Source organism: Muscardinus avellanarius (assembly GCF_963383645.1).
Source record: "Muscardinus avellanarius genome assembly, chromosome: 3".
Lineage (NCBI taxonomy): Eukaryota > Metazoa > Chordata > Mammalia > Rodentia > Gliridae > Muscardinus > Muscardinus avellanarius.
Genome location: NC_137788.1, coordinates 22,535,479 through 22,560,175, shown reverse-complemented (window position 1 = coordinate 22,560,175; position 24,697 = coordinate 22,535,479). Strand labels below are relative to the sequence as shown.

Sequence of the window (24,697 nt, the reverse complement as noted above, 5' to 3'; positions counted from 1 at the left end):
AGCATGTGCCACCACGCCTGGTTTAATTTCAAACATTTTATTTGACATGTTAGAAAAATGCTCTTACATAGAAGATATAAACTGGGTGTGATGGCACACGCTTTTAATCCCAGCATTTAGGAGGCTGACACAGGAGGATTCCGGTTCGTGACCAGTCTTAGCTACTTAGTGAGGCCCTTTGCAACTCATTGAGATCCTATTTCAAAAAATAAAAAGACTAAAAATTAGGGCTGGTGTGTGGGGGGGGTGTAGCTTATAGGTACAATGCTCCTGGGTTCCAGTTCTGCAAAAAAAAAAATTTTTTTTAATAAAAAATATATAAAAAAATAAACAGGTTAATGTTTAATGAGACTTTAAGTTGAGGAGACTTTGATGAGAGTCTCATTACTTGCTGAGGCCATCCTCAAACCTTTAATACTCCTGTTTTAGCCTCCCAAGTACTGGGATTACGAATGTTTGCCACCACACCCAGCTTTATTTTATTTATGTATCTATTTATTTATTTTTGCAGTACTGGGGATTAACTCGAGCTGAACCTTGGACCCCATTTTTTTGTGTGTGTGTGATATTGGGGGGTGGAACTCAGAGGCTTTCTACCTCCGGGCTAGACTCCCAGCCCTATTTTATACTTTATTTGGAAACAGGGTCTCACTAAGTTGCTGAGAGTCTCACTAAATAGCTGAGGCTGGCTTCGAACCTGCGTGATCCTCCTGTCTCAGCCTCCCAAGTGCGGGGATTACAAGCGTGCGCCACCACGCCTGGCTTCAGACCTCATTTTTTTTTATTTGAAACAGGGTCTCACTAAGTTGCAGAGGGCCTCACTAAGTAGCTGAGGCTGTCCAGGAACCCGACCCTCCTGTCTCAGCCTCCCGAATGCTGGGATTACAAGCATGCACCACCACGCCCAGCTAAATTTCAAACATTTTATCTTACATGTTAGAAAAATGCTCTTACATAGAAAATATAAGGCAGGCGTGATGGTACACTTTCAGTCCCAGCATTTAGGAGGCTGACATAGGAGGATCCCAGTTCGTGGCCAGTCTTAGCTACTTAGTGAGGCCCTTTGCAACTCACTGAGATCCTGTTTCAAAAAATAAAGACTAGCCGGGCGTGGTGGCGCACGCTTGTAATCCCCGCGCTTGGGAGGCGAGACAGGAGGATCGCGCAGGTTCAAAGCCAGCCGCGCGTGCTGGCTTAGGAGACCCTGTTTCAAAAATATAAAATAGGTCTGGGAGTGTAGCCCGGAGGAAGGAGGGCTTCCAGGAACCCCAGTACCACCAAAAAATAAATAAAATAAAATAAAGACTAAAAAATAGGGCAGGGGTGTAGCTCACAGGTACAATGCTCCTGGGTTGTATTTCCAGTTCTGCCAAAAAAAAATTTTTTTTTAATTTAAAAAATTTAAAAATATAGCGGGGCGTGGTGGCGCATGCTTGTAATCCCAGCATTCGGGAGGCTGAAACCTGGAGGATCGCGGTTCGCAGACAGCCTCGCTACTTAGTGAGGTCCTCTGCAACTCAGTGAGACCCGGTTTCAAAATAAAGAATAAAAAACAGGGCAGGGGGTGTAGCTCAGAGGTAGAATGCCCCTGGGTTCCATCCCCAGACCCGCAAAAAATAAAAATAAAAAATAAAAATTTAAAAATATAAAAAAATAGAGCCAGGCGTTGTGGCACACGCTTATAATCCCAGCATTCGGGAGGCTGAAACCAGAGGATCGTAGCTCGTGGACAGCCTCAGCTATTGAGTGAGGCCCTCTGCAACTCAGTGAGACCCGGTTTCAAAATAAAGAATAAAAAATAGGGCAGGGGGTGTAGCTTGGAGGTAGAATGCCCCATATATATATATATATATATATATATATATATATATATATCAGGTTAATGAGATTTTAAGTTGATGAGATTTTGATGAGAGTGTCTCACTACCTCACTACTTGCTGAGGCCGTTCACAAACCTTTAATACTCCTGTTTTAGCCTCCCAAGTACTGGGATTACAAATGTTTGCCACCACGCCCAACTTTATTTTATTTATCAATAATCATTTTTGCAGTTTTGAGGATTGAACTCCGAGCTAAACCTCAGACCCCATTTTTTATTCTTTTATTTGAAACAGGGTCTCACTAAGTTGCAGAGGGTATCACAAGTAGCTGAGGTTTGCCACAAACCTGTGAACCTCCTGTGTCAGTCCCCCAAATACTGAGATTATTATTATTATTATTATTTTTTTTTTTTTTGCGGGTCTGGGGGTGGAACCCAGGGGCATTTGACCTCCGAGCTACACCCCCTGCCCTGCCCTATTTTTTATTATTTTATTTTTGAAACCGGGTCTCACTGAGTTGCAGAGGGCCTCACTAAGTAGCCGAGGCTGTCTGCGAACCGCGATCCTCCAGGTTTCAGCCTCCCGAATGCTGGGATTACAAGCGTGCGCCACCACACCCGGCTCCAAATACTGAGATTATAAACTTGCACAACCATGCCTGTTCCAGCTTTATTTTTTGTTTTTAAAAAGTTTCACTATGTAGCCGAGGCTGTCCTCAAACCTGCGATACTCCAGTCCTGGTCTCTCAAACACTAGGAATTACAGTCATGTGCCACCCCACCTCGTGTGTCTCGTGTTACTTTGGCAGGAACAGAACACGGAACAAAGGAAGTGACGTTAGCAGAAGCGCTCTAGGACCGGACGGGAGAACCCGGCCTGCGTAGGAATTGTTCTGATTGGCTATTTGCTCGAGATGCCGGCTCATCAGTCTCCCGCACATCCTTCGGAGGATGCTCGTGTTTTGCCCTTAGTAAAGATGGCGGCGGCGACTTCCTGCCTCACTTGACGCAGTGCGCGTCTCCGGAAGTCAGGCCCTAGACGTCAGAAAAAAACCGTAATATCCGCGAGTGTTGATTGGCTGAAGCGGGAAGCGTCTGCGTTGGTGACTGGCTCCGGATTCGCGGGAAGGAGTTTGTGGCGCCAGAGAAAAGTAGATAACCTCCTGCGGCTGCAGCGGGTTTCTGGGGTGTTCGGCGAGCCCGCCGGGTCGGAACCTTCTCGGCCTCTTCCCTGCGGACCTGCGAGCAGCATGTGGAATAGTAATGCTGTGGGGCGGGAGGACCAGGCGGAGGGCGAGCCGAGCTCGGGAGGCGCCGCGGGCAGGTGGCGGGCTGGGGTCCGGGACACTGGTGGGGAAGGTTACGTTTGGGACGCGTGACGATGCAGGGAATCTCTGGATTACCCGGGACTTTGCAGGCAGCACCGAGATTAATACTGTTGTTCACACCCAGGTGGATTCGAGAGCTATAGCAGCTCCTCCGCTTTCGGGGGAGCCAGCAGCTACACGCAGTCCCCGGGGGGCTTCGGATCGCCCACGGCTTCTCAGGCCGCCGAAAAGAAATCAGTAGGTTGAAAGACTTGTTATGTTTTGGTTTGGTCTTGCTGTATCCTGATGCTCCCAACTCATCCTTAGGGACGTTTCTTGAAGCCAAGGAATGGTGTTAAACATGAACTCTTCTAAAAACTGTTGATTATTTTCCCCGTCTCTTCTAACTAAGTACTGTAAACTTTTAAAATTACTTTTGCCGGGCGTGGTGGCGCACGCTTGTAATCCCAGCGCGTGGGAGGCCGAGACCGGAGGATCGCACAGGTTCAAGCCAGCCTCAGCTACTTAATGAGGCTCTCAGCAACTTAGTGAGACCTTGTTTCCAAATAAAGTATAAAATAGGTCTGGGATTGTAGCCCAGAGGTAGAAAGCCTCTGGGTTCCACCCCAAGTACCACCAATAAATAAATACATAAATAAATAAAGCCCCTGGGTTCCATCCCCAGTACCATAAATAAATAAATAAATAAATAAATAAATAGGACTGGGTATGTAACTGGGAAATAGAATGTCCTTGGATTCAATCCCCAGCACCAAAAAATAAACACTTACATAGCTTTCTACAGGTCACACCTACATATTTCCTTACTCATCTATTTTCAGAACCAACCTGTGACTTGAATAAATAGTATTAGTACCCTCATCAGATGAGAACATTGAAAGGTCACAGAGTTCACGTTGCCATCTCTATATTCTGACTCCAGCACCCGTGGTTTTTTTTTCCGGGTCTGGGGATGGAACCCCGAGGGCATTCGAACTCTGAACTTCACTCCTTGCCCTATTTTTTTATTCTTTATTTTGAAACAGGGTCTCACCCTGGTCTCAGCCTCCCGAATGCTGGGATTACAAGTGTGCCCAGGCTCGGCTACCTGTTTTAATATCATAAACCATTTATTCAAAGTAAGTAAAGACAGATACTATGTATTTAATATTCAATCTCACAACAACCTTGTAAAGTAAGTATTAACTCCATTTTCTGGGAACAAAACTGACTTCCCAAGTCAAGAAATGTATACAGTGACACTTTGCAAGCAAAGAGTTAGTAGGGCACACCTGTAATCCCAGTACATGGGAGGCTGAAACAAGAGGACTGCAGGTTTTAGGCCAGCATCAGCAATTTAACAGGATCCTCAGCTACTTTGCAAGACCCTGTTTAAAATAAACAGGGCTGGGCGTGGTGGCATAGGGCTATAATCCCAGTATTTGGGAGGCTGAGATAGGAGAATCATAGGTTCATGGCCAGCCTCAGCAACTTAGGCCTTTCCACAATTTATTAGTGACAGTTTCCAAATAAAAAAATAAAACAGGGCTGAGGGAATAGCTCGGAGATAGAACACCCCTTGGTTCAATCTCCAGCACCAAAAAACAAAAACAAAACAAAAAAAATGAGGCAAGGGTGCAGCTCCTGGGGATGTAGGTGTCAGAGGCTGAATGCTCCAGTACCACTAAAGGGAAAAGGGGAGAGGATATTATATATATGCAGTGTTTTCCTGAGGCTGCTCCGAACCTGTGCGATCCTCCTGTCTCAGCCTCCCAAGCGTGGGGATTACAAGCGTGTAGCACCACGCCCGGCTCCTATTTTTTATTTTGAAATGGTCTCACTGAATTGCAGAGGGCTTTACTTAGTAGCAGAGGCTATCCATGAACTGTGTTCCTCCTGGCTCAGACTCTCAAATTCTGGGATTACAAGGGTGTGCCACCATGCCTGGCTTTTTTTTTTTTTTTTTTTTTTTTAACAGTCTTGCTAAGTTGCTGAGGCTGACCTCCAACCTAGGATCCTCCTGTGTCAGCCTCCCAAGTATTGGTATTACAGGCTTGCACTGTGAGGCCCAGTTCTAAATTTTTATTCATTTATTTATTTATTGCAGTTCTGGGAATTCAATCCAGGGGCATTCTACCTCTGACCTAGTCTTTCTTATTTTTTATTTTGAAACAGGGTCTCCCTGAGTCAGAATGAGCTCACTAAATTGTTGAGGCTGACTTTGAACCTGTGATCTTATTTCAGCCTCCTAAATAACTGGGATTACAGGCATGTGCCACAATGACTAGTTTACTCCCAGTCCTTTTTATATTTTATTTTTGAAAAACAAGGTCTTACTAAGTCGCCGAGAGTCTCGCTTAGTTACCAAGGCTACTCTCAATCCTGCAATCCTCCTCTTTCAGCCTTCCAAGTACTGGGATCACAGGCATGTGCCACCGCCCAGCTAAACTGGGATTTTCCCTTAAAAATCTCATCTGGCCTCAAATTGTCCTGCCTAACTCATCTGCACTCTGGCTTGTGCAATTGGACGAATCTGCAGAACAACACAAACGTGGTCAGTCAGCGGGAGTTTTGGAGTCAGATAAACACGGGTTTTAATTCAGAAGTGTGGCATTTGTTAGCTTTATGACAGAGCTGGGCATGGTTGTGTGCACCTGTAACCCCAATCCTTGGGAGGCCAGGACTGGAGGATCATAGGTTCCGGAACAGCCTCAGCAACCTAGTGAGATGCTGTTTCAGAAGCAAAAAATAAGCCGGGCTGGTGGCACATGCTTGTAATCCCTGCATTTGGGAGGCTGAGACAGGAGGATCACGGTTCGTGGATAGTCTCAACTACTTAGTGAGACTTAGTGCTTTACAACTCAGTGAGACCCTGTTTCAAAATAGATAATGACAGCCGGGCGTGGTGATGCACGCTTAGAATCCCTGCGCTTGGGAAGCAGAGACAGGAGGATCGCGCAGGTTCGAAGCCAGCCGCGCGTGCTGGCTTAGGAGACCCTGTTTCCATATAAAAATGTAAAAATAGGTCTGGGAGTGTAGCCCGGAGGTAGAAGGGCTTCCAGGAACCCCAGTACCACCAAAAAAAAAAAAAAAAATTATATATATATACACACACACACACACACACACACACACACACACACACTAAAAATAGGACCAGGGTTATAGCTTGGAGGTAGAATGCCCCTGGGTTCCATCCCCAGTACCACACACACACAAAATATATATATATATATTGGTGCATTGTAGTCTTAATGCGGTACAAGATGTGGAGGTGTACTTGCACACATCACTTATTTGGACTTTTCCCGTGAAAAATTCAAATACTTTATTTAAACAACTTGGCACTTGGGCAGGTTTTATTGAATGGGTCATACTTGTTTATTCTCCATTGAATCTCTACCTACCTTCTCTTTAGAGAGCCCGCGCTCAGCACATTGTGCCCTGTACCATATCTCAGCTGCTCTCTGCTACTTTGGTTGATGAAATGTTTAAAATTGGGAACGTCGAGATTTCACAGGTACGTAAAATAGTGTATAAAAGTCACTTGATCATAAGAATGAAGTAAGACTTCTTTTAAGAGAATATAAATGTTGCTTTTCTTTCCAGGAGAATCAAACTTTTTTTTCCTCTTTACCTTAACCTAGGTCACTATTGTGGGAATAATCAGACATGCAGAGAAGGCTCCAACCAACATTGTATACAAAATAGATGACATGACTGCGGCGCCCATGGATGTGCGCCAGTGGGTGGACACCGATGTAAGCCATTGTTTTGGGATCCGGGTGGTGGTACTTTGGAGAAGCTGAATTCTTTTAGTCTTACCTTTATTTGTTTATTTATTTATTTATTTTTACAGTACTAGGATGGAACCCAGGGGCATTCTACCTCCAAGCTATACCTCCAGCCCAATTTTTTATTCTTTATTTTGAAACCGGGTCTCCCTGAGTTGCAAAGGGCCTAAGTAGCTGAGGCTGTCTGTGAACCACGGTCCTCTCTTCTCAGCTTCCCAAATGCTGGGATTACAAGCGTCGCCACCATGCCCAGCCTGTGTCATTGTTTTTCTAAGGGTACAGATGCCATAATACTTGGAGAGTATGAATATAAACTCATATAACTGTTTTCCAAAAACAGCATTTATCAGCGCACGCTTGTAATCCCAGCATTTGGGAGGCTAAAACCAGAGGATTCCCATTCACAGACAGCCTCAGTTACTTAGTGAGGCCTTCCGCAACGTAGGAAGACTCTCTTTCAAAATAAAGAATTAAAAAATAGGGCAGGGAGTGTAGCTTCGAGGTCGACAGCCTCAGCTATTTATGAGGCCTTCTGCAACCTAGTGAGACCCTGTTTTAAAATTACCAAAAAAAAAAAAAAAAAAAAAAAAGGCTGAGGGTGTAGCTTGGAGGTAGAATGCCCTGGGTTCCATGCTGATCATAGAGCTGGGCATGTGGTGCACAGGCTGAGATAGGAGGATCATAGGTTCAGGGACATCCTCAGCAACGTGTTGAGACTCAGCAACCTAATGAAACCCTGTTTCAAAATAAAAATATGATGCCGGGCGTGGTGGCACACGCTTGTAATCCCCGCGCTTGGGAGGCAGAGACAGGAGGATCACGCAGGTTCGAAGCCAGCCGCGCGCGCTGGCTTAGGAGACCCTGTTTCAAAATAAAAATGTAAAATAAGTCTGGGAGTGTAGCCCGGAGGTAGAAGGGCTTCCAGGGACCCCAGTACCACCAAAAAAAATAAATAAATAAATAAATAAATAAATAAATAAATAAATAAATAAATAAAATATAATAGGGCTGGAGGTATAGCTCAGAGGTAGAATGCCCCTGGGTTCAATTCCCAGTACTAAAAAAGAAATAAGGTTAAGTAGAATGCCCTTAGATTCCATCTTTAGAACCATAAAAAAGAAAAGGAATGTTGATCATAACTGGGCATGGAGGATCAAAAGTTTGATGCCAACCTCTGCAATTTAGCCATGTCCTATCTCAAGGGTTAGGGATGTAGCTCAGTGGTAGAAGGCTAGTATGTGTAAACTCTGGGTTCATCCTCTAGCATCTTGATTTTTTTTATGGTACTGGGGATGGAACTCAGGGGCATTCAACCTCTGAGCTACACCCCCAGCCCTATTTTTTAGTCTTTTTATTTTTTGAAACAGGGTTTCACTGAGTTGTGATGGGTCTCACTAAAGCTGAGGGTAAGCCAGGCATGGTGGTGCACTTGTAATCCCAGCATTCGGGAGGCTGAGACCGGAGGATTGCAGTTCGCGGACAGCCTCAGCTACTTAGTGAAGCCTTCCGCAATTTAGCGAGACCCTGTTTCAAAAAAAAGAATAAAATATAGGGCAAGGGGTGTAGCTCAGAGGTCAAATGCCTCTGGGTTCCATCCCCAGACCTGTAAAAAAAAAAAAAAAAAAAAGAAGTTGAGGCTATCCTTCAACCGTGATCCTCTGGTCTCTGCCTCCCAAAAGCTGGGATTACAAGTCTGGTCCACCACACCCGGCTCACCTTGATTTAAAAAAAAAAAAAACAGAAGCTGGGCATGGTGGCATATGCCTGTGAAACTAGTTTTTGGGAGGCTGAGACAGAAGGATCGCAAGTTTGCAGCCAGCTTCAGCTACTTAGTGAGGCCCTCTGCAACTTAGTAAGACCCTGTTTTAAAATAAGGAATTAGCCAGGCATGTGGCGCATGCTTGTAAACCCCGCACTCGGGAGGCGGAGACAGAAGGATCGCGCAGGTTCGAAGCCAGCTTTGCTGGCTTAAGAGACCCTGTTTCCAAATAAAAAATATAAAATAGGTCTGGGAGTGTAGCCCGGAGGAGGTAGAAGGGTTTCCAGGAACCCCAGTACCACCAAAAAAAAATAATAAAACAATAAAACAAAATACAAAAACAAAGAATTAGCCGGTGTGGTGGCACACTTGTAATCCCAGCATTTGGGAGGCTGAGACCAGAGGATCGCGGTTCGCAGACAGCCTCAGCCACTTAGTGAGGCACTCCGTAACTTAGACCCTGTTTCAAAATAAAGAATAAAAAACAGGGCAGGGGGTGTAGCTTGGGGGGTCAAATGCCTCTGGGTTTCATCCCCAGACCCACAAAAATAAAATAAAGAGTTAAAAATAGGGCTGGGAACCAGGCATGGTGGCGTACACTTGTAATCCCAGCATTTGGGAAGCTGAGACAGGAGGATCTCAGTTTTGAGTGAGTTTGAGTGAGTTTGAGGACAGCCTCAGCTACTTAGTGAGGCCCTTTGTAGTTCAGTAAGACCCTGTTTCAAAAAATAAAGAATAAAAATTCTGGCTGCGGTAGCTCGGAAGTAGAATGCTCCTGGGTTCAATCCTCAAAAACACCAAAAAAAAAAAAAAAAAAATTAGGGCTGGGGGGTATAGCTTGGAGGTAAAATGCCCTGGGTTCAATCTCAGGTGCTAAATAAAAAAAAAAAAAAGATCTTGAGCTGTGTGGGTGATATTGGGGATTGAACTCAGGAACATCCTGCCTCCAACCTACACCAAATGCCTGGGCTCAGTGATCCTCCTGCTTCAGCCTACAAAACAGCTGGGATTAGCTGGGCGTGGTGGCACATACTTGTAATCCCAGCATTTGGGAGGCAGAGACAGGAGGATCACGGTTTGAGGACAGCCTCAGCTACTTAGGCCCTTCGCAACTTAGTGAGGCCCTGTTTCAAAATAAAGAATAAAAAATAGGGCAGGAAGTGTAGCTCAGAGGTCGAATACCCCTGGGATCCATCCCCAGACCCACCCCCCCAAAAAAAATGTGCTCACGAGTTTTGGATGGAAATGGCCATTAGAAATTGAACTTAAAAAAAAAAAAAACAGCTAGGATTATAGGCACCTACTATCACACCTGGCTGTGATAATTTTAAATCTTAATGTATGTTCTTATTTCCTTAAGTTCCTGAAAGTAGAATCACTTTGCTGAAAAGTCTCCACCAGAAAAATGGTCTTTTTTTTTTTTTTTTTTTGGTACTGGGGATGGAACCCAAGGGGCCTTCTACCTCCTGGCTATACTTCCTCCCAGACCTATTTTATATATTTATTTGGAAACAGGGTCTTACTAAGGTGCTGAGAGCCTTACTAAATAGCTAAGGCTGGCTTCAAACCCGTGTTGTTATCCTGTCTCAGCCTCCCAAGTACTGGGATTACAAGTGTGTGTCACCATGCCCGGCTGGCTTGTTTGCTTGCTTGCTTGCTTTCTTGCTTCCTTTCTTTTTTGTGGGCCTGGGGATGAAACCCAGAGGCATTTGACTTCCAAGCTATACCCCCTGCCCTATTTTTTATGCTTTATTTTTGAAACAGGGTCTCACTAAGTTACAGAGGGCTTCACTAAGTAGCTGAGGCTGTCCGCGAACCGTGATCCTCCGGTCTCAGCCTCCCGAATGCTGGGATTACAAGCGTGCGCCACCACGCCTGGCTTCTAATTCCTTCCTTCCTTCCTTCCTTCCTTCCAGTTTGGGGATGAAAGTAGAGGCATTTAACTTCCAAGTTACACCCCTGCCCTATTTTTATTCTTTATTTTGAAACAGGGTCTCACTAAGTTACAGAGGGCCTCACTAAGTAGCTGAGGCTGTCCACGAACCGCAATCCTCCAGTCTTAGCCTCCCAAATGCTGGGATTACAAGCATGCGCCACCACACCTGGCTTCCTGCTTCTAATTTCTAATTTTACAAAATAAGTTCTAAAACAAGATGGGCTAATTGGTTCTATATAAGGATTTAGCTTTTCTACTTTATAACTTTCTCTTTATAAATCGGGAATTTTAGCGAGGCTTTCACCAGCACCACTAAAACCTTATGATGTGTTTGTATTTATCTGTTAGGATACCAGTGGTGAAAACACCGTGGTTCCTCCAGAGACATATGTGAAAGTGGCTGGCCACCTGAGGTCCTTCCAGGTAAAGTCAGAATCAAATGGCAATTGAAATTTATTTGCTTGAAGCTATTTCTAGATTCCCCTCTGGGTTTGAAATTTTTAATAATCAAGTCTCCATGTTTAATGGGAAGCTATTTTATTATTCTCTTCTTTAGTAGGAAATAACTTTTTACCTTAATATAAAAGTAATAAGCCGCCGGGCGTGGTGTTGAACACTTGTAAACCCAGCATTTGGGAGGCCGAGACAGGAGGATCATGGTTCATGGACAGTCTCAGCTACTTAGTGAGGCCCTTTGCAACTCAGTGAGACCCTGTTTCAAAATAAAGAATAAGAAATCGGGTTGAGGGTGTAGCTCCGAGGTAGAACGCCCCTGGGTTCCATCCCCAGTACTGCAAATTATTTAAAAAAAAAAAAAAAAGTAATTAAGCTGGGAGTGGTAAGACACACTTTTGATTTCAGTACTTGGGAGGCTGAGACAGGAGAATCATGATTCACAGACAGCCTCAGCTACTTAGTGAGGCCCTTTGCAACTCAGTGAGACCCTGTTTCAAAATAAAGAATAAAAAATAGGGCTGGGAGGGTGTAGCTCGGAGGTAGAATGCCCCTGGGTTCAATATCTGGTACTGGAAAAATAAATAAACAAAATAAAATAAGGCTGGGGATGTAGGTTGGAGGTAGAATGCCTCTGGGTTCAATCCCTAGTACTACCAGAAAAAAGGTAACAGAATTATAGAAAAGAAGCAGTATCTCTACCCACGGTTGCCATACACGCCATTCATTAGGTATGCAAGGGAGAGCGCTGGGTTTGGAGTCCACAGATGCGAATTTGCTTGATTTTGTAGACTTGGGCAAGTCGTGGACAGCGCTGAGCTAGTTTTGTTGGTTCCTTCCTATTGACTAAATTTGGATGGCCCCTGAGTCAAAAAGTGTTAAGTGTGTAGCAGACATTTTTCCCATATTAGCAAAATCTTACAAACAAAAAAAGAAAGAGCCATGATGTTTCCACTGAAAATTGACTTGAATCTGCTTGTCCTCTATTAAGATTTTCCTCTCTGTTCTACTAGAACAAAAAGAGCCTGGTAGCCTTTAAGATCATGCCCCTGGAGGACATGAACGAGTTCACCACACACATCCTGGAAGTCGTCAACGCACACATGGTGCTGAGCAGAGCCAGCAGCCAGGTGAGCCGCGCCTTGCCGTCCCCCTTGAGGGCGGAGCCAGGAGAAAGGCTTTGCTCAGTCCTGGGAACGCTCTCCAGCAGGTTTGCCATTGAATGCTGTTCCCAGTAAAGTGTTCCTGTTCGCTCAGATTTACTTTGACCACCCTGGCCTGGAGGGCTGGGGCCTGAGCCGGCCTTCAGGTAGACACACAATTACAGGCTGAGCTCTTCCCTCCAGGATTGTTACATTGTTACTTTATATTTAGAGAAAATCTCAAGTAGAAAAGTGTGTGTGTGTGTGTGTGTGTGTGTGTGTGTGTGTGTGTGTGTGTGTGTGTGTTGTACTGGGGATTGAACCCAGGGACATTCTAGCTTTCAGCTATACCTCCAGTCCTATTTTTTTATTCTTTTTTTGAAACATGGTCTCACTAAGTTGTGGAGGGCCTCACTAAGTTGCTGAGGCTGGCCGCTAACCCGTGATCCTCCTGTCTCCGCCTCCCAAGTACCGAGGACAGCATTTGGTTGCTGTTCTTCCACCCTGTTGCCTGAGTTGAGAAAATATTATTTTTTCCCCTGAAATTATATTTCTTGGTTCATATTGAGATTTCTCTGTATTTGCTGTCGTGCAGATTGACTTTGGCAAATTTCTCTCAGATCACTCAAAGGGTTTGTTGATTTTAGTGTTAGAAAATCCTCAGGTGACTGGGTGTACGGGTACACACCTGTAATCCCAGTATGTGGGAGGCTGAGACAGGAGAATTGCAGGTTTGAGGACACTCTCAGCAAGTATGAGACTTTGATCAACCTAGCAAGACCCTGTTTCCAAATAATAAAGATGACTGGGGATGTAGCTCGGAGGTAGGATGTCCCTGGGTTCCATCCCCAGTACCACACAAAAATAAAAAAGCTCACTTGGAGCCAGGCCTGATGGCACACGCCTGTGCTCCCGGTGCTTGGAAGGCTAAAACAGAAGGAGTACAAGTTTGGGACCAGCCTCAGCAATTTAATGAGACCCTTTTTCAAAATAGAAAGGGTTGGGGGTATAGCTGGGAGGTAGAGTACCCCTGGTTCAACCTCCAGTACCTAAAAATAAGTAAAAATAGCTCATCTGGGTCGCTGCATGGGATTAGAGTGCGGGGCATTGTGAATGGCAGCGGAAGTCCTTCGGGGAGTGGTGGGGCTGCTTGGAAGGGGGCTTTGGATTCCATACACGTGGAAGCAGAGCTGATAGGAGGAATGGGTGGCAGGTCAGTGGCAGAATATGAGGGAAAGTGAGGGTTGAAGAGCAGCTCCTGAGCCTGGGGCTTGGGTGGCCACATGAAGCTAGCCAACCTGGGGGAGCAGCTAGACTCTGCTTTGCGCTTACCAAGTATGAGGTACCAGGTAGCTGTGCGGCTGGGCAGCTGACTGTAAGACTGGGACGTAGGGAGAAGTCAGGCTGCAGATAGAGCTCTGGGCCATCGTTGCCTAGGTGATATTAAGCTGTGGATGGGGAAATAAGAAATTCAGAGACCTGAGCTCTGGGAACTCGAACCTTTAGAAGGCTGGAAGCGGAATAAGAGCAACTGGAAGTCAAAGACGTGCTCGCTAAGCTGAAGAACACCAAGAAACTTGATTTTATAGAGTTTTGGGGGGTTATTTTGTGTGTATGTGGTACTGGGGATGGAACCCAGGGGCATTCTTCCTCCGAGGTACACCCCCTGCCCTAATTTTTAGTCTTTATTTTGAAAAAGGGTTTCACTGAGTTGCAAAAGGCCTAAGTAGCTGAGGCTGTCCACAAACCGTGATCCTCCTGTCTCAGCCTTCAAATGCGAGGATTATAAGCATGTTCCACCACGCCCTACTAGTAGTGGGCATTTAAGGGCATGTGTTGACTGAATGAGTGTGTGAGTCGGCCTGGATAGGACTCCTTTTTTTTTCTTTTGGGTGGTGGTACTGGGGTGGAACCCAGAAGCTTTCTACCTCTGGGCTATACTCCCAGACCTATTTTATACTTTATTTGGAAACAGGGTCTCACTAAGTTGCTAAGAGCCTCACTAAGTAGCTGAAGCTGGCTTCGAACCCGTGCGATCCTCCTGTCTCAGCCTCTGGAGCGCAGGGATTACACGCCTAGCTAAGACTCCTTGATGTGCTTCCATAGTGCTCTTATGTCTGCAGGGAGAACCTACTTTCTTTGATCCTCTCATTTTTATTTAGCCTAACAGATGAAACATTGACAGCAGGTGCACTATTTTTTATTTTGAAACGGTCTCGCTAGATTGTTGAGAGTCTCACTAAGTTGCCGAGGCTGGCCTTGAACCTGCAGTCCTTGTCTCAGTCTCCCAAGTACTGGGATCACAGGTGTGACTACCACATCTGGCTTAAAATACAGATTTTGATTTCTAGTTGGGGTGTCTTGAGTGTCTAGGTGTTGTGTGGTATTTTCACAGGTAGAGGGAGCCACTTGCAAGCTCTAGGTAGAGGGTGACGTGGTAGGAGTTTAAGACCCGTAGCCAAGGCCGGGAGTGGTGCAGAGCTTGTAATCCCAGCTTTTGGGAGGTAGAGATATGAGGATCACGGTTTGGGACAGCCTCAGCTACTTAGTGAGGCCCTTTGCAACTCATTGAGACTTGTTTCAAAAATAAATAATAAAGCTGGGCGTGGTGGCACATGCTTGTAATCCCAGCATTCGGGAGGTTGATACCGGAGGATCGTGGTTCGTGGACAGCCTCCGCTACTTAGTGAGGCCCTCTGCAACTCAGTGAGACCTGGTTTCAAAATAAAAAATAAGAAAAAGTAGGGCAGGAGCTGTAGCTAGGAGGTCAAATGCCCCTGGGTTCCATCCCCAGACCTGAAAGAAATAATAAATAAATGAATAAGTAAATAAATAATAAACTGGGCATGGTGGCGCACGCTTGTAATCCCAGCATTCGTGAGGCCCGAGACCGGAGAATCGCGGTTCGCGGACAGCCTCAGCTCTTAGTGAGGCCCTTTGCAACTCAGTGAGACCGGTTTCAAAATAAAGAATTAAAAAAAAAAAAAAAGTAGGCTGGGCGTGGTGGCGCACGCTTGTAATCCCCGCACTTGGGAAGCAGAGACAGGAGGATCGCGCAGGTTCAAAGCCAGCCATGCACGCTGGCTTAGGAGACCCTGTTTCCAAATAAAAATGGAAAAATAGGTCTGGGAGTGTAGCCCAGAGGTAGAAGGGCTTCCAGGAACCCCAGTACCACCAAAAAAAAAAAAAAACAACAGAATAAAAGATAGGACTGGGGCCGGGCGTGGTGGCGCACACTTGTAATCCCCACGCTTGGGAGGCGGAGACAGGATCGCGCAGGTTCAAAGCCAGCCGCGCTGGCTTAAGAGACCCTGTTTCCAAAAATAAAAAATACAAAATTAGATCTGGGAGTGTATCCCAGAAGTAGAAGGGTTTCCAGAAACCCCAGTACCACCAAAAAAAAAAAAAAAAGATAGGGCTGGGGGTATAGCTTGGAGTTAGAATGTCTCTGGGTTCCATCCTCAGTATCACAAAATAAAAAAGCCGGAGTGGTGGCACACATTTGTAATTCCAATATTTGGGAGGCTGAGACAGGCTGGCCACAGGTTCGTGGCCAGCCTCAGCTTAGTGAAGCCCTCCACAACTTATTCTAAATAAAGAAAAAATAGGCTGGGGTTGTAGCTCAAAGGTAGAATGCGCCTGGGTTCAATCCCCAGTACCACCCAAATAAATAAATAAATATAAAAATTAGGCCGGGCGTGGTGGCGCACGCTTGTAATCCCCGCGCTTGGGAGGCTGAGACAGGAGGATCGCACAGGTTCGAAGCCAGCCTCAGCTACTTAGTGAGGCTCTCAGCAACTTAGTGAGACCCTGTTTCCAAATAAAATAGAAAATAGGTCTGGGAGTATAGCCCGGAGGTAGGAGGCCTCTGGGTTCCACCCCAGTACCACCAAAAAAAAAAAAAATAAATAAAATAAATAAATATAAAAATTAAATAAAAATGATAATAGGGCCTGGAGTGTAGGTCAGAAACACACCACCTTTGGGTTCAACAAATAGTACCACAAAATTTAAAAAAAAAAAAAAAAAAAGTTATTTGAAATAGCGAAGACTGTGAGTATTCTACTGTGAACTTATTCCTTATTTCAGCCCCCTCCAGGGCGACCTTCTATCAGCAACCCAGGAATGAGCGAAGCCGGAAACTTCAGTGGGAACAGCTTCATGCCAGCAAATGGCCTCACTGTGACCCAGAACCAGGTAGCGTGCCCGCCTGGCTCCTGAAGTAGAAACCACCGACGGTCCTCGCCTGAGTACTTCCTCCTGGAGCCAAGCCTGAATTAGGGACTGGCTCCTTTGCTTTTCTTCTTTTCCTTCTCATAAAGGGATTCAAGTTTACAAAGGGTGGCTAATTCAGAGTTGTTGCTGACACCTTCCTAATCTGAATCGCCAGGTGCTGAATTTGATAAAGGCTTGCCCAAGACCCGAGGGGTTGAACTTCCAGGACCTCAGGACGCAGCTCCAGCACGTGCCCGTCGCCTCCATCAAGTGAGTGTGTCCCACGAGCGGGCCCGGAGTTGGCCCGTCTCGCCTCCCCAGTGCTGCCTGGGAATGAGCGCGTATAAAAGGCGAAGCTGTGCCTACCGATGGGATGTGGGTCAGCCCTGGAAGAATTTAAGATGTCTCTACCCGTCATATCAGAGATTCAGTTGCTCATTACATAAACACTAAAACTGTTATGTGTGGGGGATATAATTTTGAACAAAAATTGACCTAACGCTGTGTGGAATTTGTTTGGGAGGAGTGAGATTCCTAGATCCGAGTCCTCCAGGGCAGTAAAGTCAGTGCCCGGCGTGGTTCTGTGTGCTGTGGACTTGAGCACATCAGGCTATCTGGACCTGAAGCCGCTGGACAGTCCTTTCTGTATTCCACATGAAGGAGGAGGCCTCGTGATTCTCGAGTTGTAAAGTCATCGGAGCCGGGTGGTGCTTGTGTTAGTCGTTACTGTAAATCAGTTGATATTCTAGACTGATAGAAAAGAGATGCTGGGAGAGCCGGGCGTGGTTGGCACATGCTTGTAATCCCAGCATTCGGGAGGCTGAGACCCGAGGATCGCGGTTCGCGGACAGCCTCAGCTACTTAGGCCCTCTGCAACTTAGTGAGACCCGGTCTCAAAATAAAGAATAAAAAATTGGGCAGGGGCTGTAGCTCAGAGGTCAAATGGCTCTGGGTTCCATCCCTAGACCCCCCCCCCCCGAAAGAAAAAAAAAGAGATGCTGCGGTCTTTTTACAGTTCTGTCCTGTAAAAGGAAGATAATAATTCCTACCTCAGTTGCTGTGGTGATAAGGTACAGAATCGCCATCACATAGCGGATGCTCTCTAAGTTTGGCCGCTGCTCGCCAGGCTTGGCGTTGCACGTCTATAATCCCAGGAGACTGAGGCAGGAGGATCACAAATTCAAGGGCAGCCTGGGCAACTTTACAAGGCTTTAGCTCAAAATAAAAAAGGACCAGGAGTGTAGCTCAGTGGTAGAGTGCTTGTCTGCCATGTGCGAAGCCCTGCATTCAGCCCTCAGCACCACACACACACACACACACACACAAAAACAGTAAAGAAAAAATATTGTGGCTGTTACTAGACGTGATACTGCACTGGCCCTGAGAACCTGGAAGGATTTGAAGGTATAATACTGTTTCTAGAAGACCTTCCCTTTACTTCCAGCAACTTTCCTTCTTAGAGGAGGAAGGAACAAAAAGGGTTTCAGTGTGTGGGTAGGAAAGGGAGATTTTTAAGAGAATTGTGTAGACTAGGAGATTTCTACACGCACGTTGAACGACAGCTTTAGATTCCTGCTGCACTTTGTATAGCTAGTAATTAAGTGTCGCGCCCTATTTTCTTGCCCCTTGCAATTTGGGAGAAGGGGACAAGGCAGCCCCACGAGCCACTGCCTGCGGGGATTACCTTAATTTTACAATATTACTGGCACTCTCCCTGCAAGAGCCTCCTGTGAGCGAAATGGCTGTGAATTCTTCTTAGATTAAAAAAAAATGAAGAAGCCAGGCATGGTGGCGCACGCTTGTAATCCCAGCATTGGGAGGCTGAGACGGGAGGATCTGGGTTCGCGGACAGCCTCAGCTACTTAGTGAGGCCCTCTGCAACTCAGTGAGACCTGGTTTCAAAAATAAAAGAATAGCCAGGCGTGGTGGTGCACGCTTGTAATCCCTGCACTTGGGAGGCTGAGACAGGAGAATCGCACAGGTTCGAAGCCAGCCTCAGCTACTTAGTGAGGCTCTCGGCAACTTAGTGAGACCCTGTTTCCAAATAAAATATAAAATAGGTCTGGGAGTATAGTCCAGAGGTAGAAAGCCCCTGGGTTCCACCCCCAGTACCACCAAAAAGAAAAGAAAAGAAAAGAATAAAAAATAGGGCTGGAGGTGTAGGTCAGAGGTAGAATGCCTCTGGGTTCCATCCTCAGTACCGCCCAAAAAAAAAAAAAAAGAAGAAGAAGAAAAACTAGATGAAATTTGAATATTAGGCAATATCAAAAGGCAATTTCTTCTGCGCTGGTTTGAAAATGACTTTCTTTTTTCTTCTAGGCAAGCTGTGGATTTTCTTAGCAACGAGGGACACATCTATTCTACTGTGGATGATGACCACTTTAAGTCCACAGATGCGGAGTAACTAGAGCTCGTTCGGCACCTGAGGTTTTTCCAGCTGGGTCTGTGCGCAGTCTGCGGTCTCCAGCTCTGCCTGGGTTTGGCTGGGTGACTTCTAGGAAGGAGGTTTCACCTGGCATCTGTTTGAAACTTACTGCTCTTCTGTTTTTGTATTTCGTCTTTTCAGAGCTCAAAGGGAGATGGACAGTTGACAGGGATGTGCACCAGGGTGGACTTTCTTAAGGAAACCGTACATAAGCTAGTTAGGACAGCAGGAGGGACGGATGAGAAGATGGGTGCCTCCAAGAGAGCGGGCGGTTTGGCCGAATGCTGGGGAGTTTCTGTTCCTGAACCGTTTCCTGTTCAGAGCCGGTGAGCGGGCCGGGGCTGTGGCAGTGTCAGCGAGGGCGCCACCTGCTCCCTGTTTGGCTTCCCATTCTGGTTCTTGTCATCACTTTCAGAATGCACTTAGCGCCTCCTTGCCGTACCTCCCGCTCACGGTGGGTTTCTGTATCCTCAGTGCCCACCGCCCTCCAGAAAAAAGAAGGAAAGAAAGTGGTTTCTATGGACACAAGGTTCTAGAGAGGTGGACCAGGGGCGGAGGGGAAGAAACGTTAGTGCGTTGTGTAAAGTAAGCGCATTCGTGTGTTTAATAAAACAGTCCTGTTATTACGATGGGTTGTGGAGTTGTTCTCATTTTTCTTTCTTTCTCTGATCTATACACCAGCCCATTTATTTGTTTGTTTGTTTGTTTGTTTCTGCAGTACTGAGGATTGCACCCAGGGGCATTTGACCTCTGAGCTCCACCTCCAGTCCTATTTTTATTTTGAAACAGGATCTCGCCAAGTTGTCTAGGTCTTACTAACTTGCCAAGGTTGGCCTCAAACCTGCAATCCTCTTGTCTCAAATACTGGGGTCACAGGCATGCACCACCACACCCACTAAAAAAGATGTTTTGACCACCCCAGAAAGTAAACTGTAATTGAAGTCTAGCAACTGTTTGGGCAAGGCCCCACTGCCCCGGTTTCTAGCAATGGACATCCAGGTTTTATTGTTTAATTTTTTATTTTTTGGTGGTACTGGGGGTGGAACCCAGAGGCCTCCTACCTCCGGGCTATACTCCCAGACCTATTTTATATTTTATTTGGAAACGGGGTCTCACTTAGTTGCGAGAGCCTCACTAAGTAGCTGAGGCTGGCTTCGAACCTGTGCGATCCTCCTGTCTCAGCCTCCCAAGCTCGGGGATTACAAGCGAGCGCCACCACGCCCAGTTCAGGTTTTATTGTTTTAGTTTTTTATGTATGGAACTGAGGATGGAACCCAGAGGCATTCAACCTCTGAGCTACATCCCTAGCCCTATTTTTAAATCTTTATTTTGAAATAGGGTCTCACTGAGTTGCACAGGGCCTCGCTAAGTAGTAGCTAGTAGCTGAGGCTGTCCGCAAACCACGATCTTCCTGTCTCAGTCCCCAAATGCTGGGATACCAGCTTGTGACCCAGCAGTAGTTTCTTCTTAAGTAGCTATGCAAATACACAAAGCTCAGTCAACCAGTATTTGCAAATGTTTCCATTCTTAGAAAAAGAACAGCAGTGGCTAAAGAGGCTTTTCTTTCTTCTTTCAGTACTGGGGATGGAACCCAGGGGCACTGTTCCTCTCCCAGCTATACGGTCCTATTTTTTTATTCTTTATTTTGAAACAGGATCTCACTAAGGTGTAGAGAGCCTCACTAGCTGAGGCTGGCCGTGAACTTGCAAATCTCCTGACTCAGCCTTGCAAGTATTCAGATTATAAGCGTGCACCACCATGCCTGATGCAAGAGGGCGGGCATTCTACCTATGAGCTATACCTCTTGTGTGATTTTTTTTTTTTTTAAAACAGGGTCTCACTAAGTTGTGGAGGGCCTCACTAAGTAGCTGAGGCTGACGGTGAACCCAGATTCTCCTGTCTCAGCCTCCCAAATACTGAGATTACAAGTGTATGTCACCATGCCCAGCTTCAAGAGAGGTTTTAAACATATTTGGGTTTTTTTTTTGTTGTTGTTCTTGTTTTCGTAATACTAGAAATTGAACCAGGGGCGAAGCTATACTCCCATCCCTATTTTTTATTCTTTATTTTGAAACAAGGCCCCACTAAGTAGATGAGGCTGGCCACGAACCTGCAGTTCTCCTGTCTCAGCCTCCCAAGGACTGGGATTACAAGCATGTGCCATCATGCCTGGTTTAAGTGTACATATTTGAGTTTGGAATGTGTGTTAGACTACTTTATGGGTGGTGAACTTCTCTTTCATTATCAGGCTGGTGCCTTCAGGTGGGCAAGACTGTAGCAATGGTCCTGGGTGGAGGTCTCTTTCTTTTTGTAGAATTCAGACGATGACTTGGTAATTACAAAGCTTTACTTACAAATTCGATAAACATTTGTTGGATGCCCTGTGCCAACCCATCGGTCCAGTACTAGGGGTATAAAGCACCGTATGAGATCGGTGTTGCAGGACTTGCCGGTGCGGTGTTCCCGGCAGCACAGAGCAGCTCCACAGTGATTCTGACTTCCCTGCCACCTGGGCCTTTCATGGGCCCTTGGAAGATCTGTGATTGGTGAGCACTGCTGGGTCCTGCGGGGCTGAGCAGGCAGGAGAGCCGGCTGGGCCTCCAGGCAGAGTGGGGCTCCAGCTGTGTGCGCAGGAAGGACATGCGCCTGCGCACTGGTGCTCGCTGAGCACCAGCTCTCGGCACCGCGGAGAGCAGGCACCGCGGTATACCTCATGTTCCCAAGCCCCCGTGTTGTCAGCCTGCTTCTAGAAGTCCCCGGGTCTCCAGGTGGGGAACAGCACTTTATTTGGCTTGAGTAGTGAAACACCAGTAAGAGTTAGTGACGAGCCGGGTGTGGTGGCCCACGCTTGTAATTCCAGCATTGGGAAGGCTGAAACAGGAAGATTCCAGGTTTGTGACCAGCCTCAGCTACTTAGTGAGACCCTTTGCAACTCAGTGAGACCCTGTTTCAAGATAAAGAATAAAAAATAGAGCTGGGGGTGTGGCTCGGAGGTAGAATGCCCCTGGGTTCCATCCCCAGAACCATAAAAATAAAACGCAGCTGGTAGCAGGGCATGGTGGTGACATGGTGGTGCACACCTGTAATCCCAATACTTAGGAGCCTGAGATAGGAGGATTGAAGGTTCTTGGCTAGCCTCAGCTTAGTGAGGTTTTGCACTTAGGGAGACCCTGCTTCATAAATAAAAAGAATAAAAAATAGGGCTCAGAGCCGGGCGTGGTGGCGCACGCTTGTAATCCCAGCATTCGGGAGGCTGAGACCGGAGGATCGCGGTTCGCGGACAGCCTCAGCTACTTAGTGAGGCCCTCTGCAACTCAGTGAGACCCTGTTTCAAAATAAAGAATAAAAAATTGGGCGGGGGGTAGATGCCTCTGGGTTCCATCCCCAAACCCGAAAAAAAAAAAAAAATAGGGCTCAGAGATAGAATGCTCCTGAGTTAAATTCCCAGTACCACCAAAAAGAAAAAAAAAGAAAAAATGCAGCTGGTCCCAGGTATGGTGGTGCATATCTATAATCTCAGTATTTGGGAGGCTGAGACAAGGAGATCACAGGTTTGAGGCCACGCTAAGCAACTTGGAACCTGTTTCAAGATAAAAAATTAAAATAGGGCTGGGGCTCTAGCTCAGAGGTAAAATACCCCTGGGTTCAGCTACACCCCCTGCCCTACTTTTTATTCTTTATTTGTAACCGGGTCTCACTGAGTGCGGAGGGCCTCACTAGGTAGCTGAGGCTGTCGGCAAACCGCAATCCTCCGGTCTCAGCCTCCCAAATGCTGGGATTACAAGTGTGCGCCACCACGCCAGTCTTCAGCTTATTTTTTATTTTGAAACAGGGTCTGGGTGAGTTGAACTGATCCTCCTGTCTCAGCTTCCCAAATGCTGGGCTTACGAGCTTGCACCACCACACCCAGCTCCAATTCTTTTTTTTTTTTTTTAAACCGTCTTGATAAGTTGCTGAAGCTAACCTTGAACCTGTGATCCTCCTGTCTCAGCCTCCCAAGTACTGGGATTACAGGTGTAGGCCAGCATGCTGAATTGCTGAGGCTCCTCGAGTCTTCATCCTCCTGTCTCAGCCTCCCAATAGAAAATGTGTGTGTGTGTGTGTGTGTGTGTGTGTGTGTGTGTGTGTGTGTGTTACTGGGGATGGAACCCAGGGGCATTCTACCTTCAAGCTATACCTCTAGCCCCAATTTTATTTCTTACTTGGAAACAGGGTCTTGCTAGATTGATGAGCGTCTCAGTACTTGCTGAGGCTGTCCACAAACCTGCAATTCTCCTGTGTCAGCTTCCCAAAAACAGGGATTACAGGTGTACTGGGAAATTTAAAAACTCGTTGATAAAAAAAAGTTTAAAGCCAGTGTGGTGCTACACATGTATAATTCCAGTACTTGGGAGGCTGAAACAGGAGGATTTCAGGTTTAAGGACAGCCTCAGCAACCTACCAAGACCCTGTTTCAAAACAAAAAATAAGAAGGGCTGAGCTGGGCGTGGTGGCGCACATTTGTAATCCCAGCATTCGGGAGGCTGAAACAGGAGGATCACAGTTAGCGCACAGCCTCAGCTACTTAGTGAGGCCCTCTGCAACTTTAATGAGACCCTGTTTCAAAATAAGGAATAAAAAAATAGGGCAGGAGGTGTAGCTCGGAGGTCAAATGCCCCCGGGTTCAATCCCCAGTACTACCAAGAGGAAAAAATTTGAGGTCAGGCATGGCCTAGGTGTGGTAGCACATGTGTGCAGTACCAGCACTTAGAAGGCTGGGACAGGAGGATCACAGGTTTGAGACCAGCTTCAGCAAATTAATAGGACCCTTTTAAGAAAGAAAAAACCAGGCTGGGATGTAGCTCAGTGACAAAGCGCTTGCCTGGCAAGTGCACCGCCCTGGGTTCAATTCCCAGTCCAAGGCCGGGCGTGGTGGCACACGCTTGTAATCCCCACACTTGGGAGGCTGAGACAGGAGGATCACGCAGGTTTGAAACCAGCCTCACCTACTTAGGCTCTCAGCAACTTCGTGAGACCCTGTTTCCAAATAAAGTAAAATAGGTCTGGGATTATAGCCCGGAGGTAGAAAGCCTCTGGGTTCCACCCCCAGTACCACCAAAACAAACAAACAAACAAAAAAATCCCCAGTCTAAAAAGACCCCCTTTAAAAGAAAATCTGGCCGGGCGTGGTGGCGCACGCTTGTAATCCCCGTGCTTGGGAGGCAGAGACAGGAAGATTGCGCAGGTTTGAAGCCAGCCTCTGCTGGCATAAGAGACCCTGTTTCCAAATAAAATATAAAATAGGCCTGGGAGTGTAGCCTGGAGGTAGAAGGCCCCTGGGTTCCATCCCCAGTACCACACACACAAAAAAAAATCTGGAGGTAGAACACTCCTGGATCAATCTCTATTACCACAAAACCACAAAAACAGAGAGGCATGGTGGCGCACATCCCTGTAACCAGTACTTGGAGACTGAGTACTTGGAAGCCCGCTCCTCTCCACACTGCAGCATTTGCCAGCTCACAAGCTCACAAGGCCTGTTTCTTTTCTTTTCTTTTTTTTTTTTTTTTTTTTTTTGCAGTACTGGGGATGGATCCCAGGGGCATCCTACCTCCAAACTACATCCCCAGCTCTATTTTTTTATTCTTTATTTTGAAACAGGGTCTCACTGAGTTGCAAAGGGCCATGAACCTGGATCCTCCTCTCTCAGCCTCCCAAATGCTGGGATGGCAAGCGTGTGCCACGATGTCCGGCTTCAGGGCCCATTTCGGAGGAAATTTCTGCTCGTTTTGTTGCTCTGTTACATGCCTTGCTCAGTTTTGGACCCAGATTGAACACACACGACAATGAAAACGGGCATTTTGCAT

General features: G+C 46.4%; 1 protein-coding gene across 1 annotated transcript; it reads left to right on the top strand.

Annotated features, from left to right (window-relative positions):
- Window positions 1-3,070: 3,070 nt before the first annotated feature.
- On the top strand, window positions 3,071-18,830 carry RPA2 (replication protein A2; the record flags this gene model as incomplete). Its single annotated transcript, XM_080693102.1, has 9 exons — window positions 3,071-3,080; window positions 3,273-3,385; window positions 6,546-6,647; window positions 6,775-6,888; window positions 10,965-11,039; window positions 12,083-12,199; window positions 16,301-16,408; window positions 16,602-16,696; window positions 18,746-18,830. The coding sequence occupies 9 exons, from the start codon at window positions 3,071-3,073 to the stop codon at window positions 18,828-18,830; spliced, it is 819 nt and encodes a 272-aa protein (XP_080549228.1).
- Between the last annotated feature and the right edge of the window lie 5,867 nt (window positions 18,831-24,697).